The sequence below is a fragment of the Coffea arabica genome, chromosome 11c (assembly GCF_036785885.1).
Source record: "Coffea arabica cultivar ET-39 chromosome 11c, Coffea Arabica ET-39 HiFi, whole genome shotgun sequence".
In the NCBI taxonomy this organism is placed as follows: Eukaryota; Viridiplantae; Streptophyta; class Magnoliopsida; order Gentianales; family Rubiaceae; genus Coffea; species Coffea arabica.
This window is the reverse complement of record NC_092330.1, coordinates 31,095,842-31,112,427: the sequence shown is the minus strand read 5'-3', so window position 1 is coordinate 31,112,427 and position 16,586 is coordinate 31,095,842. Positions and strand designations below refer to the sequence as shown.

General features: G+C 35.2%; 1 protein-coding gene across 1 annotated transcript; it reads left to right on the top strand.

The window, feature by feature from the left end:
- Positions 1-3,613: 3,613 nt before the first annotated feature.
- Positions 3,614-4,980, top strand: LOC113716638 (protein SLOW GREEN 1, chloroplastic-like). The gene has a single exon (XM_027241032.2). It carries the CDS (start codon positions 3,683-3,685, stop codon positions 4,613-4,615), a length of 933 nt encoding a protein of 310 aa, XP_027096833.1. The 5' UTR covers positions 3,614-3,682; the 3' UTR covers positions 4,616-4,980.
- Positions 4,981-16,586: the final 11,606 nt, after the last annotated feature.

Below are 16,586 nucleotides of genomic sequence, written 5' to 3'. Positions count from 1 at the left end.
ATTGACAATGTATGCATTAGCAAACATTGATGTATGTCACATATGTAAAAATTGAAGATTAAATTCAAATTGAGATTACATGACATGTGTCTATAGTCACTAATATGTATACAAGATAAAAATCCTATTTTTTTTTTTTTTTTACAAAGTAAGATGCCAATTACTTTTTATTTCTTTTAGTATGATCTCCCTAAATATAAATTTTTTCAAAATTTACCATTGAGCAAAGTGATGCACAAATACTACTCAAAGAAGACATTGAAGGGATTTCAATCCCACGTTTTTCACATGGATGGACATGATTAGTGTGATGCCCTAAATCCGGATCCTAGACCAATTTTATAATGTGGCACACCCTATCTATGAAATCCTACTCTCACAAATACTATGCATTTTAATTATGACTTATAAAATTCACTAAAATTTAAAACTTACATTTACTCCATTGATAACATCGCCAATATTAAAACCAATAAAAATTCAAATCATCTGTACTAATCGGTATGATAAATGATTATAACATGAGAATTTCGAACTCTTAAATTAAGTTAAGCAATTCATTTAATACGCTTGCTAAACACTTTACGTTATAATTCCTTGAGTTCATTGTCAGTTTATTTATCTCTCTCTAATCTGCTAAACTTAATCGTTCTTCACTTCTTGATCTGCAAGAAAAGTAATGATAATGTAGGTTGAATGATGTACGCCCAATAAATAGTACTTATTCTTCTGTTGTGGATCATGTAATTATATACATACTACATATTTACAAATTTAGTCACGCAATTCCACATGCATATATCAACTTGAAAACCTTTAGCATTGTTTCATATATTACACATACATATTTCATTGAAAAGTTGGTGGCATACATATAAATGACCTCCATTCGATATGGCACTTGATCCCTAGGTTCTAGAGGTGGCCTCTGTCGAACATGACATAGAAACAAGTAACATGATATGATCATATTTGTAGAAAATTCTTGTAAATCATATAACATGTCATTCACGTCATTTCTTTCCATAAGACATAACTCATAAACAAGTACACATAATATCCGACATTTGAGTACTAAATCTAGAAATTAAACGCCTTCTAGGGGGTGATCAAAAGGCTTCTAGATTACGGTTTGATCACATAATATAGCATGAGTCAATCGGTCTAACACAACAGTTAACATGACTATCATAACATATCACAACTATAGTCTCTACTGTTTATTTCATGACTGTTTACAGTTTTTCTCAATGTAAATTCATTTCACATATCACATGCATATTGCATTCATGTCATATTTGATAATATAGAAAAGAATTTCAAATAAGTGTATATGATCCATTTTACATATAACAAAGTAAGTCTTTCATTTGAAAAAATAAGCATATAGCATTTTAAAAATATAGTAGGACAACACCACCTACTTTAACTACTCATTGGAAGTGATTCTTAACATGGCCTCAAATTTGCTTCAAACCTATAATCAATAATATATATATATATATATATATATATATATATATATGTTTGGAATTTTCTAAAATGTACTTGAACAGTTTATGCAGATAAATTTCCAATTTTGGAAAGCTTCTTAATTTAGAAGTTTCCTTTTTAAAATGTTTTCCAATATGAAAAGTTTCCCATTTTTTAAAGTATTCTAATTTAGAAAGTTTTTAATTTTTAAGAGGTTCCCTGATTTGAAAACTTTTCCTTTTTAGAAAATGTCTAAATTCATATATTCATAAAGAAACTTCCTATTTTAGTGTAAATGGCCCTACATTAGTTCAAAACAAAATGTATTTGAGTTTAGACTTGACCATAGAACTAAGCCCATTCATGAAAAGGTCTTATTCATATTTATATTTGGATTTACAATTTATATGGACACTTAAAAGAGTCTTTGAGTTCATTTATTCACAACTGGGTCTTTATAACAACATTGGACTTTTAAAATAAATTCTTTACGGTGTCTAATTAATATTGGGTCATTGCTACATATTTGGGCTCTTAAAATAATCCAATTTATGAAAATGAATTGGTCTAATTAATTTGGGCTTTTCACTATATTATTATATTTCACGGGTTTAATTTCAAAACACTTTGAACTCAATGTAACCAATAGGATTAGTTAATTCAAAACTAGTCCAATATCAAACCTTTTGGGTTGTAACTTAGATTTGAACCATTTATTGCGCAATGTTATACCGTTTCTGGCCAAGAGTACATAATAAAATCCACCACTGAAAGCCATTAAAATTACCAAAATATTCTATTGCCAAGTTAACGTCTTTTACCGAAATATAGCCACAAAGATCTGCAAATTAAACATAATTTCCTGTTGTTATTTAGAGAAGCTTATTGGAGATATTTTCCCCTTTTATCTTTTAGCTTTCCTTCCCTCTGTTTCCTATTAGATTTTAAAGCCTCTATTTCCCTTTATTCTCTAACCTTTATTCTCTAACCAAATCTGAGGTTTCTAAAGCCTCTGTTTCCCTTTATTCTCTAACCCAATCCCAAGTTTCTAAAACCAAATATGAGGTTTCTAAAGCCTCTGTTTCCCTTTATTCTCTTACCAAATCCCAAGTTATCAAAACTGACAAAACTTGTACCTCATATTTCAGACATCTTTTAGGGCTCCTAAGAATGAAAATCTTTGATTAGTGAAAGAGGAAACTAAGGAATATTTGAAGAAGAGTTCACAGCCTTATGGAAGAGTCGAATTCTTGTATTCTCTCCCTTTGCTCAATCTTTTGATGTCAACCTTTATTCAATTGAAACTCTTATTCTCTGTTTTTATGGCTTTCTTCTTGAAACGTAGAAATTCAGCTCCTGATAGTTGGAGTTAGTTCACATGAAGCCGCTTCTTCCTAAAATAACTCTACCACTCAAATTAACTTCCATCTTTTACTTTATCTCCTATAATATCCACTAGTCCACGTCCATCCTCACTTTCTTTCCCATGATATCTATTAAATTTGCACGTTAAGTCACTCATTTAGTTAGTTTTCAACTTCCACTATCCCTTAGTGATTGACATAGGATAGGACCTTAACATCAACCATTAAAAAAATAAATTAAGTAAGTAAACTACAAGTAAAATAATTAATAGCTAGTGGTTAAGTTACATCCAATGTGTGTACTACTAATGAAAAGATATTAAAAATAATTAGTACAATTTTTGGTTGGAAAATAGTAATTTAAAATAATTAAACTGTTGTGATAGTTTTAAATAGTGTTAGTTCTTTTTTTGTTAGAAGAGTGGTAATTAATTCAACAGATATGGAATGGTTGTAAGGATGTGAGTAATCAAAATAATGTAATTCTCTTTAAAAGTAAGGCAGATTGGACAACACTTTAATAATATTAGTTAATTAAATGGCTTTAAGTAAGAGAGGCAGAAAATTCGGCCTTTTACAATTAGTTAATAGATTTCATGCTTTCACCAAATAAAAAAAAAATTCTTACATTTGAGCAAATCATTCAAGGTCCGGTCAGACCAGCAAAGCTGAAATCCGGTCAGACCATCAGTCCAAAAAACCGGTCCTTCATTCCTCGCTCCTCTTTCATAAACTCCAGCTTCTCATCCAAACCCATTCCCCACTCCTTTCCAATTTCACTCTGCAAAACCTCTAAAATCTTTCCCCCAAAAACAGAGAGAAAAAAACAACAAAATTTTTCATCAATGGACTCAACTTTGGCCATGGCATCATCACCATCACCATCTTCCCTCCTCCACAGTAATCCAACCTCAAAGTTGTGTCGCCCCATTTTCAATTTCAAACATCCTTCTTTTAGACCTCTGAACAGTAGAAACTTCACCATTATCAAAGCTTCTTCAGATTGTAATTCGAGTTCAAATTCTAGTTCTAATTCCTCCAATCCAAATCCTTTAATTTCCAGTCTGAAAACGACCACTGCAGCCATAGTTTTTGCCGCCGCAGTTTTTGGAAAGTTCCACCAGTTGCCGGCCGGGGCCAGCCCTCCAGCACCACCACCAACTCAAGCAAATTCACCATTGACCCCTATTTTGGAATCCGATCCTCACATTGTTGAGGTCTTCCGAAGCTCTCTCATGCTGATGCTCAAGAACGGTGAGTATGAGGAGGTGTTGAAGACGTTGAGGAAGTTAAGCTCAGCACAGCCGGAGAATACAGAGTGGAAGTTTTTGATGGCTAGGCTGTTGAAAAAAATGGGGAAACCTCAAGAATCAAGAGGTGTTTTTGAAGAGATTTTAGCGAGAAACCCATTGTCGTTTGAGGCATTGTTTGAAAATGCGTTGTTGATGGACAGGTGTGGAGAAGGGGCCGCGGTTTTGAGGAGATTAGAAAAGGCATTGAAGATAGCTGAGGAGAAGAAGAAGGTGAATGAGGCTAGAGACGTGAGGTTTATAATGGCACAAGTACAGTTCTTGCGGAAGAATGTGGAGGAAGCATTAAAGAGCTGCGAGGAACTTGAGAAGGAGGACCCTAAAGATTTTAGGCCTTATTTTTGTAGAGGGATGATTTATAGGTTTTTTCTGCATAAAAACAAAGAAGCTAGTGAACAATTTGCCAAGTATTGCAAGCTTTCACCTAAGAAATTCGAGATTGAAGGCTACTTGGGGTCTCCATATTGAAGGATGAAGCTTTTTGGAACAGATAAGGACGAGAATTGAGTTTTTGGTTTCTGATTCAGAGTTTTTATAATTTGGTTGCATTTTCTGTTCTCTGCCAACTTGGAGGCCAGAAAGTGATCAGTAGGGTATGCCGGAGGTTTTTTGTTTATTTGAAGATGACGGTGAAATGCAGCAAATTTGGCTGCTTTACCGCAAGCTAGGGATGCTTTTGATGAGATGAATAATGGATACATTCTTTGTAGTTTAAATGAAGTTAGCAACATAAGACTCAGTGCTTTACTTTGATTTGCTGTCCATCCTATTGTGCTTAAAAATGAAGATTAGATCAACTCAACTGACATAATTGACCTGGATGACTTGCTTCCTGCTTTGTCTCATCTATTGATTTGTCATGTTTCGTTAAAATTGATACGCTAGGGTCTAATTGGTTCGGACCCGTGGTCTCAGTTTAGTAATTGAAAGTTCGTACATTTGGTGGATAAGTTACAGTCTGAAGCATTCATAGCAAGCACTACATTCTATGCAAGAGTTTACATTTTGCTTTTTAATCTCAGTTACTTGTAGTGAAAAGTGATCCTGCTAAAGGTTCTAAGAAGCATTAGAACTAATTTGCTCACTGATTTGATTTCATCGTTTAAGTGACTTTACAATTTGCCTCATCTATAGACTGAAAAGCAATTTGGTAAATTTTCCACAAATATCTGTTTTTTCTAGAATTAGTTTAGAGGGTTCTTTGTTTCTTTCTCTTCTTGCTTCGTTTTCTTGAAGTCTGTATTTATGAAGGTCCTGCTCAACGAGTGTTTAATTGCCCCTGATCTTGTTATTAGGTAAAAATTGGGTATCTACCTCGAAAATTTGTGCTTAAAATGTATTAAGTGCAGATTCTAAATGGCATCACGTCTTATTCCATCTACGCTTTACAGAATTTCAAACTGCGAATACCAGTCATGCGGAAAGAATAAACTAGCCTCACCTTCTCCAATCAACTCCTGCATGCACCATCCGTACCCCTGATTCCCACCCGTAAATGAAAGGAAAAAACGTCATCAAATGAAACTTTCCAAAAGGCAAAAGAAGGGTTCAGTAACAATTGAACTCGACGATGATGCTAGACAAATGAATCAATTACGTAGTCTGCTAAAGCAAAACTATAAAGAACAAAAAAGAACAGGAAAAGGACACATGTAGTATCAGGACTGGTTTATGGAAATTACTGTTATTCCGTTTCTTCTTTTGAAGTAAGGAACTCAAACTTCAGTTCATAAATTCCAAGCAAGCAAATTTTATTTATCTTTTCCCCTCTCACTTGTTTTAATTGTTTTTCTTGCCTTTCCATGACAAGATCACTAGTTATTGGTCATGGATTTCGGGTATTGCAGTCATAGGTACACACTGGTGATGCACTCCATTCTGGTACCATCGATATAGATCAGAAATTATGATGAACTCATGGAAATATCAAGGATTTATTCAAGGGATAATTTCAGAAAACCTCAAAGACCTTTGAGGTTTCTGACAGACTCAATCACCTCCCCTGAAGTTTCGAAATTCACCTCCCCTGAAGTTTCGAAATTCTCATCTACCTCTCTTGTCAGATTATTGGGCCTCAAATATGACATCATGGATGATGAATTGACAAAAATATCCCTGCTGTTGAAGTAATATATTCTGATAATGGGATGGCTTAATTAGTGAAATGAGTAATACATAGGATTAACTAACTTAACTAGAATTTGGATGCAAAATGAATTCCTAATTTCGGTTAAGAGAAAAGGCGCCAAAAAGGGGCACTCATTTGGTTGTTGATGTGACAATGAGAGCTGACTGATCGTTTGTTTTGGTGAGGAATAGACCTTCATCAGCGATACTAAGAATGAGAAGAGCATTTGAGAGCTCCAGGAGAAGCGGGAGAGTTGAAGAAACTGAGTTCAAGGAATTGAGGTGAAGTATTGCTGGAAAAGGTGAAGTATTGCTGTTCTGAGAGCATCTGAAGCAAAGCAAGGTTAGATACTACGTAGCATATGGCTGAAGATGTTACTGGCCGTGTGTCATTGAGCATGTCTTCTTATTTTTGGGCATTTGCTCTGCGTGTCTGCTTGTGTTAAAGTTGATTTTATGACAATGTTTTCATTATTTCTGGTTATAATAGTTATAAACTAGAATGTGTATTCATGCATATTTGATGGTGCTGTTTATATGAATCATACAAAGTGGTTTGCATGAGGTCGGAAGAGTTAGTCTGAGCTAGTATTATATGTTTGTATTCATTGAAGTTCACAAATGGTGATCTGACATTGTAGGATGGTGACTGGCAATGTTCATGGCATTGTACTCCATTGTGGTGGGGCAAAAGTACGAATTCCTAATATAGATCCTCAAAATTACTCCTTCATTAAGCTGCTGAATGATGTTGCCTAGAAGGCATTACATGAAATGTCTGGAAATGTTAATCTTCTTATACATATGAGATTTGCAATACCTGGAACAGAAAGTTACATTGATATGAATGATGATGAAGCTGTCCATGATATGTTCTGCATGTATGAAGGTCAACTAGTCATAAACATAGAGGTGTTCAACATGGACATTATCCCTGTTGAACAACCTGCCATGTTGTTGAACAGAAAGATTGATGGTGACCATGAGCACATAGAAATTCAAAACAAACATTTTGCATGCTCAGATGAGCAGAATGTTCATGTTATTGATAGTGAGGATGAGAGGTATGGTTGTGAATCTAGCTCTGATGAATCATGGAAGCAAGGATTTGATGATGACAATGAAGATGATATAGGTGATGAGCTTATGGCACCGTCCGATAGTGATAGCAGTGATGAAGATTTTCCAGAGTTTGATGATAATGATGCAGCTGAAATTGTACCTGATTCTGAATTTGAGCCAGAAATTGACTCTTTAAGAGAAGTGTTAAGATCAAAGATATGGACTTACAATCCAAGCGAGGACATAGATTTCAAGAAGGGACAACTATTCACTAATGTTGATGCCTTTAGAGCAGCACTGAAGGATTATGTTATCCAAAAAGGATTTCCTATCAAAAGGCTGAAGAATGAGAAAACCAGGTGTACTGCAATCTGTGATGTTGATGGATGTAGTTGGAGGATTCATGCGTCCCCTGTAGCTGATTCAATAACATTTATGATTAAATCATACACACTTGAAGACACATGTGTGATGGATAACAAAAATCGTGAGGCCACCTCTGATTGGATGGCCAAGAAACTTGTTGCTGTGATGAGAACCTATCCTCACCTGTCAAGAAAGGGCATTGAAGCTGAGATGCTAAAATATGATGTGCATTCTAGCAAACAACAAGTGTATAAAGTCAAACAAAAGGCAAGAGAAGAGATTGAAGGCACACATTCTGAATTATATAGTAAACTGCCAAAGTATGTTATGCTTCTACGGCAACATAATCATGGTAGTGTATGTAAGATTCATTATGATAGACCAAATCTACTAGTTGAACCAAGATTCCTGAGACTTTTATTAGCTTTAAAGGACAGAAAGATGGATTTTTAGCTGGTTGTAGATCCTTTATTAGATTTGATGGATGTCATTTGAAAGGTAGTTTTGATGGAGTATTGCTGATTGTTGTAGCATTGGATGCTAATAACAGCATATTTCCAATTGCATTTGCTATTGCTGAAGTCAAAAACTAAGAGACTTGGAGTTGGTTCTTTCATTTCTTTGAAGAATTCTTTCGACCACTCCATAACAATATTCCCTTAACTTGCATGAGTGATAGACAAAAGGTATTATTAAACACTGAACTTGTTAAAATTTGGACAACCTGCTGTGTAGAAATGGTATCCTCTGCTGACTGGTTTTGCTTTTCATGTAGGGGCTGAACCTTGCATATGAACAGCTACTGCCATCTGTGATTGGAAGATACTGTTGCAGACATATTTGCAGTAACTTCAAATCTCAGTTTCCTGGAATGTTACTGACCAGCTTCTTTTGGCAAGCTGCTAAGAGTTATGATGCAATTGGATTTAATGAAGCAATGCAGAGTATCAAGGACATGGATATAGAAGCATGGAGGTACTTATCCAAGATTCCAATTTCTGCTTGGGCTAGGCATGCATTCTCAACAGAGATGAAATATGACCATGTCACAAACAACTTCACGGATCCTTTAAGGCATGCATTGGATACTTAAGGGGCCAACCAATACTGACACTTGTTGAAGGTTTGAGAAAAAAATTTATGAAAAAATTGCACAAAAGGTACCAAAAGGCTTGCACATGGACGTCTGCTATCCTAAAAAACATTACAGAAAAGCTAAAGGAAATTGCAATACATTCTAGGAGATGTTCATTGCAGATGGCAAGTGACGATTTGTTTGAAGTTAGTGATGGTGACAGAGCATTTATAGCGAATTTGAACTAGAAGACATGTGATTGTGGAGCTGTCCAATTGTCAGGACTCCCATGCAAGCATGCTGCACTTGGAATTATATACAGAGGACAGAAATTGGAGACATATTGTGATCCTTGCTTCTCAACAGAAATGTATCTCAAGACATACAGTGGAATGATCCATCCAATTCCTCACGAGAAGAGATGGCCTCCATTACTTGATGTCACACCAAAAACTGTCCTTCCACCACCATTGAGAAGAGCTCCAGGTCGTCCAAGAGTTAATAGAAGAAGAGGGCCTGATGAGCCAGGCCAATCTCAAGTAAAAAGGTCAACCACTATGAGATGTGGAAACTGTAAAGTTTTTGGCCATAATACTAGAACATGTCAAAGAGCACCTGTGAGACAAAAGAGTACAAGCAGCAGTGGCACGAACAAGGTTCAATCTAGTGATTTAATTGACAGCAATGATTTTGCTAAGCAAGCTTGTAATTTGTTATCAATTTTCATGTCAGGTTACTCAAAATAGAGGAAAGCCAGGAAAGGGAATTGCAAATACAGGGCTTGCAGGATCTGTTCTATGGGTTACAATTCTTTTAGATTCACATAGAGATTTTTCCTATGATGACAGGGCACAATTTGCTAATGCATGGGTGATTTCTGCAGGATCATGCTGATGGCAATGTGCCTATTGTGGTTTCTAGTCAAGGCAGCAACCCAAGTCCATCAACTCAATCTACTGCAATGAATGCTGAGTTAAATTTGCAAACAACAACCAATGCTATTAAGAGAAAGGTATTTGTTCCTTAATCCCTTTTACATTATATTTCCACTAATTTGGCTAATATACATGCCTGTATATTAATACATGCTTAGACCAAAATTTCAGAGATGACGGCCTTCAAACAAATCTACACCATCTGCTGCATATAACCCCAATAGGAAAACTTCAACAGCAGCACCTCAACCAATTGTAGTTCAGCCTACTGCTGCACTACGTCCCAGTGGAAGTGTTGAAGTACAAATAGTTGCCAACATCAATGCTTCAACTTCTCATGATACTCACAATGTCAGTAGCAGCTTCACCTTTTAGTAGTCTCTGATTAGGAGTCTTTTGTTATTTGGATGAAAGAGATACATAATATCTGATCATATGGTATTAACATTGGAGAAATGTGATATTTGATCTTTTGGTGATCTCATTTTGGTATCTGAACTTTTGATATCTGATCTTTTGGAGAAATGTATTTTTTTTGTATCAACCTGGATGCCTGAGTGGTGCCATTTGGCTGTTGTATATATAAATTTCAGCCCACTCAAAGCTTTTGTATTGCTGCAACTAAGTAGTATGAAATGGTTATTGAACAGAAACTGAAGTTTCATTTGCAGTATTACTTCTAGATTGTGTTTTTGTGTAATCAATGCTTGTGGTATTCAATAAGCAAAACTAGAATATGATACATTGAAGAATCTAGTTCTTTACTATTATAAACTACATCTCATTTAATCTCTTTTACAATCAACATAAAGACATAAATAGCTAAAAATACAAGGTTCATTATAAGCAGCCATTTCACTATGGAGTTCGACTGGTCTACGTTGCCAATCTGCACTCGATCTTCTCTTTGCATGATTGAATGTCTTTCTGCTCTTTGGCTGCTCACTTCACCATCTTCAGGACCTTCGAACCACTGAAAGAATATCAACATAAAAACATAAATAGCTATGAATAAAAGGTTCATTATAAGCAGTCATTTCACTATGGAGTTCGACTGCTCTACTTTGGTAAACTGCACTTGATCCTCCTTTTGCATGCTTGAACGTTGATCTGTTCTTTGGCTGCTCACTTCACCATCTTCAGGCCCTTTGAACCACTGAAAGAATTTGCAATTTGACCAGCAAAAATAAAGCTTGGTTGGATTCCTCTTGCTCTCAGAAATTTTAATGGTTGCTTTCCGATGACAATGGCAATATCTGTTTCTTATTGAAAATGAAGTTGGAGAATTCCATGATGAATCTACCAGGCTTGAAGAAGCCATGTGCATCTATTTGTAGCTAGTTCAGCTTATACTTGTATGAGCACTTTTGCTTTACCTCAGCCACAACCCAACAACAGCCAAATGCTTTATGTTGCAACTCCAGTTTGCAATTATAGAGAGCTCCAAAGCAAGACTACTATTTCTTTTTCCCGTTACAAACAACTGCACAAAGAGCCGTTGGCATGAAGCAGAAGACACTTTCTTGTAGTCATCCTTGCCTTTTTCCATCAATTTTATATACACCCCCTAAAATTTCAAAGGAACTAGAAGCCTTTATACTATTCAACATAAACATCCTCACTAATGACAATCTTGAGGGCAGAGGTGGAATTTCTTTATTTTCTCTCTCCTGATACATATTTTATATTCATTGTCCACCTCAATTGGGTTGAATCTGATACTATCTACTTAGTTTTAGGGGAGATAGATGAGAATTTCGGAACTTCAGGGGAGGTGATTGAGACTGTCAGAAACCTCAGGGGAGGTTTCTGAAATTATCCCTTTATTCAATTGGAAACTCTTTAATGGATTCTTTTTGATGATCATGTTATAGTTAAAATCAATTGGAAAAAATTGTGTGAATTCATGTTGATACTTCATAACCTACACCCAGATTGAACAGTATTTGTTTTGCCAGTTCGTGAATATATGCTCTCGCCTGTGACGGGCAGCCATGGCCAGCTGCAATATCTGCTGCTGCAGTAAGGCAATCACTGACAGGTAGATTGTAATCGAGTCAGAGAGCTCGTGGGTTAGAGAGGCTGCTGGAACGAGTCTTGGATTTGCTTTGTTTCTTTTGAGATGCTGAGTCCAGAAGGGAGTGGGTTTGGGAATTGGGGTGGTTGAAGATCTGAAACAACTTGGTTAGAATTCTCATTTTCAAGGTAGTAACTTAGGCTGTCCTGTCAGTATGGTTGTGATCATACTTGCTAGTGCTTTCACATCAAATGCTCTAGTTTATCGATTACATATGTTCAGAAGGCTGGAATGAACCGTGTGGGCAGTGACGGAGCCAGGATTTTTTTTTTTTTTAGGGCCAAAATTTTTTCCTAATAAAATTATCTTAATATATTATGTTCAAAATAATTTTCTTCTATTTAAATATATGACATTTAAAAATATCAAATATTAAATTTAATTATAAAGGTATGTCTATTCATAAATATGCGGTACAGTCATAACAAAAACTAACAAAAAAAATAACTTTTGATTAAATATCTTATAACATCACAAACCATCCAATTTGCACATTATGAGAAGATGCTCTCCACTATGTGTAACTATTTTCAATTGAAAAAAGATAAAACTTATGTTAACATACTTTGAAATTTCAACATCTATTCTTAGAAGTAAATTGAGTTCTACGCTCTTTCATAGAACTAAATTTATCTATGATTGAATCACTACTAAATTTTTCAGCAACTTCCTTTTCTATATACACAGTTAGACAATCATTCAAGAAATTATCTTCCATCTTGTTTCGGAGCTTTGTCTTGATTATTTTCATAATTAAAAATGCCCGCTCTGTAGTTGCAGTTGATATAGAAAGAGTAAAAACAAGTCTAATCAATCTGTCAATAAGAGAATATATCACTGATTTTCTTATCTTCACCAAACCTTGACATAACTCATGAATACCAGATAATTCTTGCAATTCAGGATGATTTGGAATGTCAAACTCAAAATGTTGAAGTTCTATTCTTAGACGTACTAGTTCTTGCTCCATAAAATCATTCGGATAGAACTTCTCTGCAAGTTTACAAATATAATCAATCTTGAATAGCATATATCCATTTCTAGAATCTAAAGCAGTGCTCAAAACAAGCAATTCCACGGTATGATCATTAAACCTGCTATGTAACTCTTGCAATTGATAATCAATTGTTGCAAGAAATATATCCACTTGATAACTAATTCATATATATATATATATATATATATATATATATATATATATATATATATATATATCAACTCTCATAATATAAACTAAAATTGCAAAAATTTAGGGAAGGGCCAATTTTATTTTACACACATATTTACATATTATGAATTAAAATTTTCAAAACTTAGGGGGGGCCATGGCCCCCCTCTGCCCCCCTTGGCTCCATCATTGAGTGTGGGATTTTACCATGACTGAAAATCTTAAAAACATTTCTTGTGCCCTGCAGTTGGATCTCTTAAATACCTAGTGGCATGGACTTGTCCAAGTTTGCCTGCCTCTCTCCACTTTTAGTTCAACATAAGACCTCCTGTTTGGATGATAAATCATCTGCCTAGCAAAACGTGAAGAAAATTTGGCAATTCTCACTTTTGTGTAATGCGGCATGAACAAAACAGCAGCTTTTTCAAATGTTACGTATGGAAAAGACCAAATATAAAATTTTCTACTTTTGATCATATTTCTCATGTAGTTTATGCGTATTATGGTTTCCTTCTTATTTAGCCATCAGGTTGTGTTTTGTTAGCAGATGATGTAAACTGAGGCCAGCTGGAAGAGACATATGTCCTAGGGTCCCCAGAGATCTTATTTTTAGCTGTGGGGATGTGTCTCATTTGATTTGGAATTATTTTGGAGCTTTGGTTGGGATTGCTGCTTTAGAATCTTGTTTACATGTCCGACTCATCACTTGGTGGTTGACTCAAAGCAATAACAAGTTTGTTAAATTTGTTGTGCATATTCTGTAAATTAATCTTCATTAATCGGAATCTTTGGAAGGCTTGTAATGCCTTCATTTTTTCTGCACAATTGGTTAATAGTGACACATTGTGCAGGTAGACTTTTCAGGATGTTAAGGATGCATTTTCTCTTCAGGTTGGGTGAATCAATATGCAGAGAGAGTCATGGCAGACTTTCTTGGATTCCATTTTGACAGCAACTAGATCTTGTTCTTTTCAAGTGGTTCAATGGAAGCCGTTCATGCAGGGTGTGGTTAAACTAAATATTGACAGTAGTTCCAAGGAAATACAGGGATAAGTGGAGGTGGTGGCATTTTAAGAGATGACCGAGGGAGCTTAATTGTGGCTTTTTCATGTCATTTTGGAATCGCTACTAGTCTTCAGGCAGAGGCACGTGCCATGGTTTTCGGTATTCACCTTTGCTTGAAAAGGGGCTATTCTCTTATTCGTGTTGAGTCTGACTCCTTGATGAGGGCCTTTATCTGTACCCATGTTTCATTCAGCCGGCGTTTGATGAGATATCTAGTCTTCGTTCCCACATTCATCAGTTTCACTCTCTGCTTCCGAGAGGCAAATCATCCTGCAGATGCACTTGCCAATCAAGGGTCCAACCATTATGTTATTAGAGTTTATAGCTCATATGTTGAGTTTCTCCACTTAGTCATGGGGGAAGTCAGAGTAGATGTTAGAAGCAAGGCAACCTAAGAGGCGGTTGAATTAGGTTGTGCAGCAAATAAGACAACACTATAAAATTTTAAACTTTTGGCTGGGCACTTGAGAGGTTATTCCTGCAAGTAAAGTTAGTACAACTGGAATTTGATAGATATTGGAAAGATTATGAATTGTAAGTTCGAAAACTAAACAAACTCACTATGAAGAGCTTTTTCAATCAGAACTATATTTGGATGGGAGTGTTTTTCAAAAGGGTAAATTACATTTTACCCCCCTGTGGTTTACCCTTTTTTTACATAACCCCCCTATGGTTTCAAAAGCTATACATAACCCCCTCATGGTTTGGATTAAAGTGTCAAAGTAACGGAAATAGTCACTCGTAACGGAACTTCTAAAAATGTCAAAATTACCCTTATAAATACATGACACATTAACCCCCTATGATTTTTATATTTTACCATATAACCCCCTTATGGTTTAATACTTTACCATATAACCCCCTTATGATTTTCAAAATATACACATAACCCCCCTTGGTTAATACATAAATTTCAACCTTACATAAGGGTATTTTTGACATTTTAGGTGACGCCGTTACTAGGTGACGCCGTTACATAAACTAGTTTTTCAAAAATAGTAAAATTTTTTAAAAAATACTCTAAAAGGTAATCTAAAAATTAGTTTAATTTTTTTTAAAATTTTAAAAAATATCTTAAAATATATTCTAGAAACTCTTTTACTCTTAAATATCTCAAAATATTTTCTAACAATATCCCAAAATATAATCTAAAAACTCTGCTACAACAAAATTTTTCAAAAACACCCCAAAAAATAACTAATCCAAACGGATATTTTCCACGGAAGTTCTTTTCCGCAAAAATATTCACCTTTTTCAATATTTTCTGATATTTGGTTGAAATTTTTAACTACATTCTTATTATCAAAATTCAATTCCTTCCGCCACCCACTTTTCTCTTCCACCACTGAAAACCAATCTTCCTAGTTCCTACCACTAAACATAGCACAACCACTCAAAATGGAAGAATTCAAGTCAGGTATAAGGACAATTCTTTGACTCATAACTACTGGCACCATAGAAGACATTACCAAGCTAGACATATCAAGACCATGAAATGGCTGGTGATTAAGGTTAATCAATGAAAGTGGAAGAGAAGGCATGAATATCTTCTCAGGTTGAAGAAATAGGCTCTGTTCTTTTTCATATGATTAGTGCTCTTATTGACTCGTATATGAAATATGGTTTAAAGATCATATACCAGCGATCAAACCACAACCTCAAAGGCATTAAAATCAAGGCAAATTTGAGCTAAATATACATAATTTTGATTAAGAAAACATTGCAAAGAAAATTAAAATGACTGAAGAAAGACAATGAAAATTGATAATAATCCAAATTGTTAACAAATTCACAGTGTCGCCGTCACCAGCAAATTCATCAGCATCAAAGGCAAACTCATCGATGTCGAAGAGATTGGAGTGAGCAAGGTGAGGCCTTTTTTTAATTTTAAACATACTACAAGCTTGGAAAGTTTGACAAATACATTTAGTAGGCAGGGTGGATGTATTTACGAAAAACAACTTCAATAAGTTTGGAAGGAAAGTTGTTTTCCATAGGATGAGCGAAAATCTTTTACACAGTAAAATATGTTCATTAACTATTGTGCAAACAAACACAGAAAATTAAGAAAATATTTTCACCCGAAACAAACAGACCCTTAGTGCAATTACTAATCACTTGCTCATGGCTGTTATTACAGGCTTAATCTCAATAACTATTTATACAAAGCAAAAAGTAGCTTTACAGCTTTCAGACTACTTCTGAAATTAATGATCGACTAACTAGTCGCTACCGTGTTTGGATGATCATGGTACGGCCTAATTTGCATCCTTTCTGCCCCAAGGTATCCAGGGTAGAATCATCTTGATAGGGCTTTAGGACAGTTGAAGTAGTGTTTCTTGTTTCCGATCGTTTGTCCTCATAGCTGAAATATGATGGTTTTGCAACTCATATCTTTGAGATGGTATTCGAGCGTTCCATCTTCCCTCCGCCAATTAGTGCATTGATGGTCCGTTATGGATACACTTTGAATAGTTAAAGATTTTGTTGAAGTGTCCGATTGTGCATCCCAGTAGTTCAAAAATGCACCTTTTGCGAAACTTCTCATGAACAGATAAGACGTA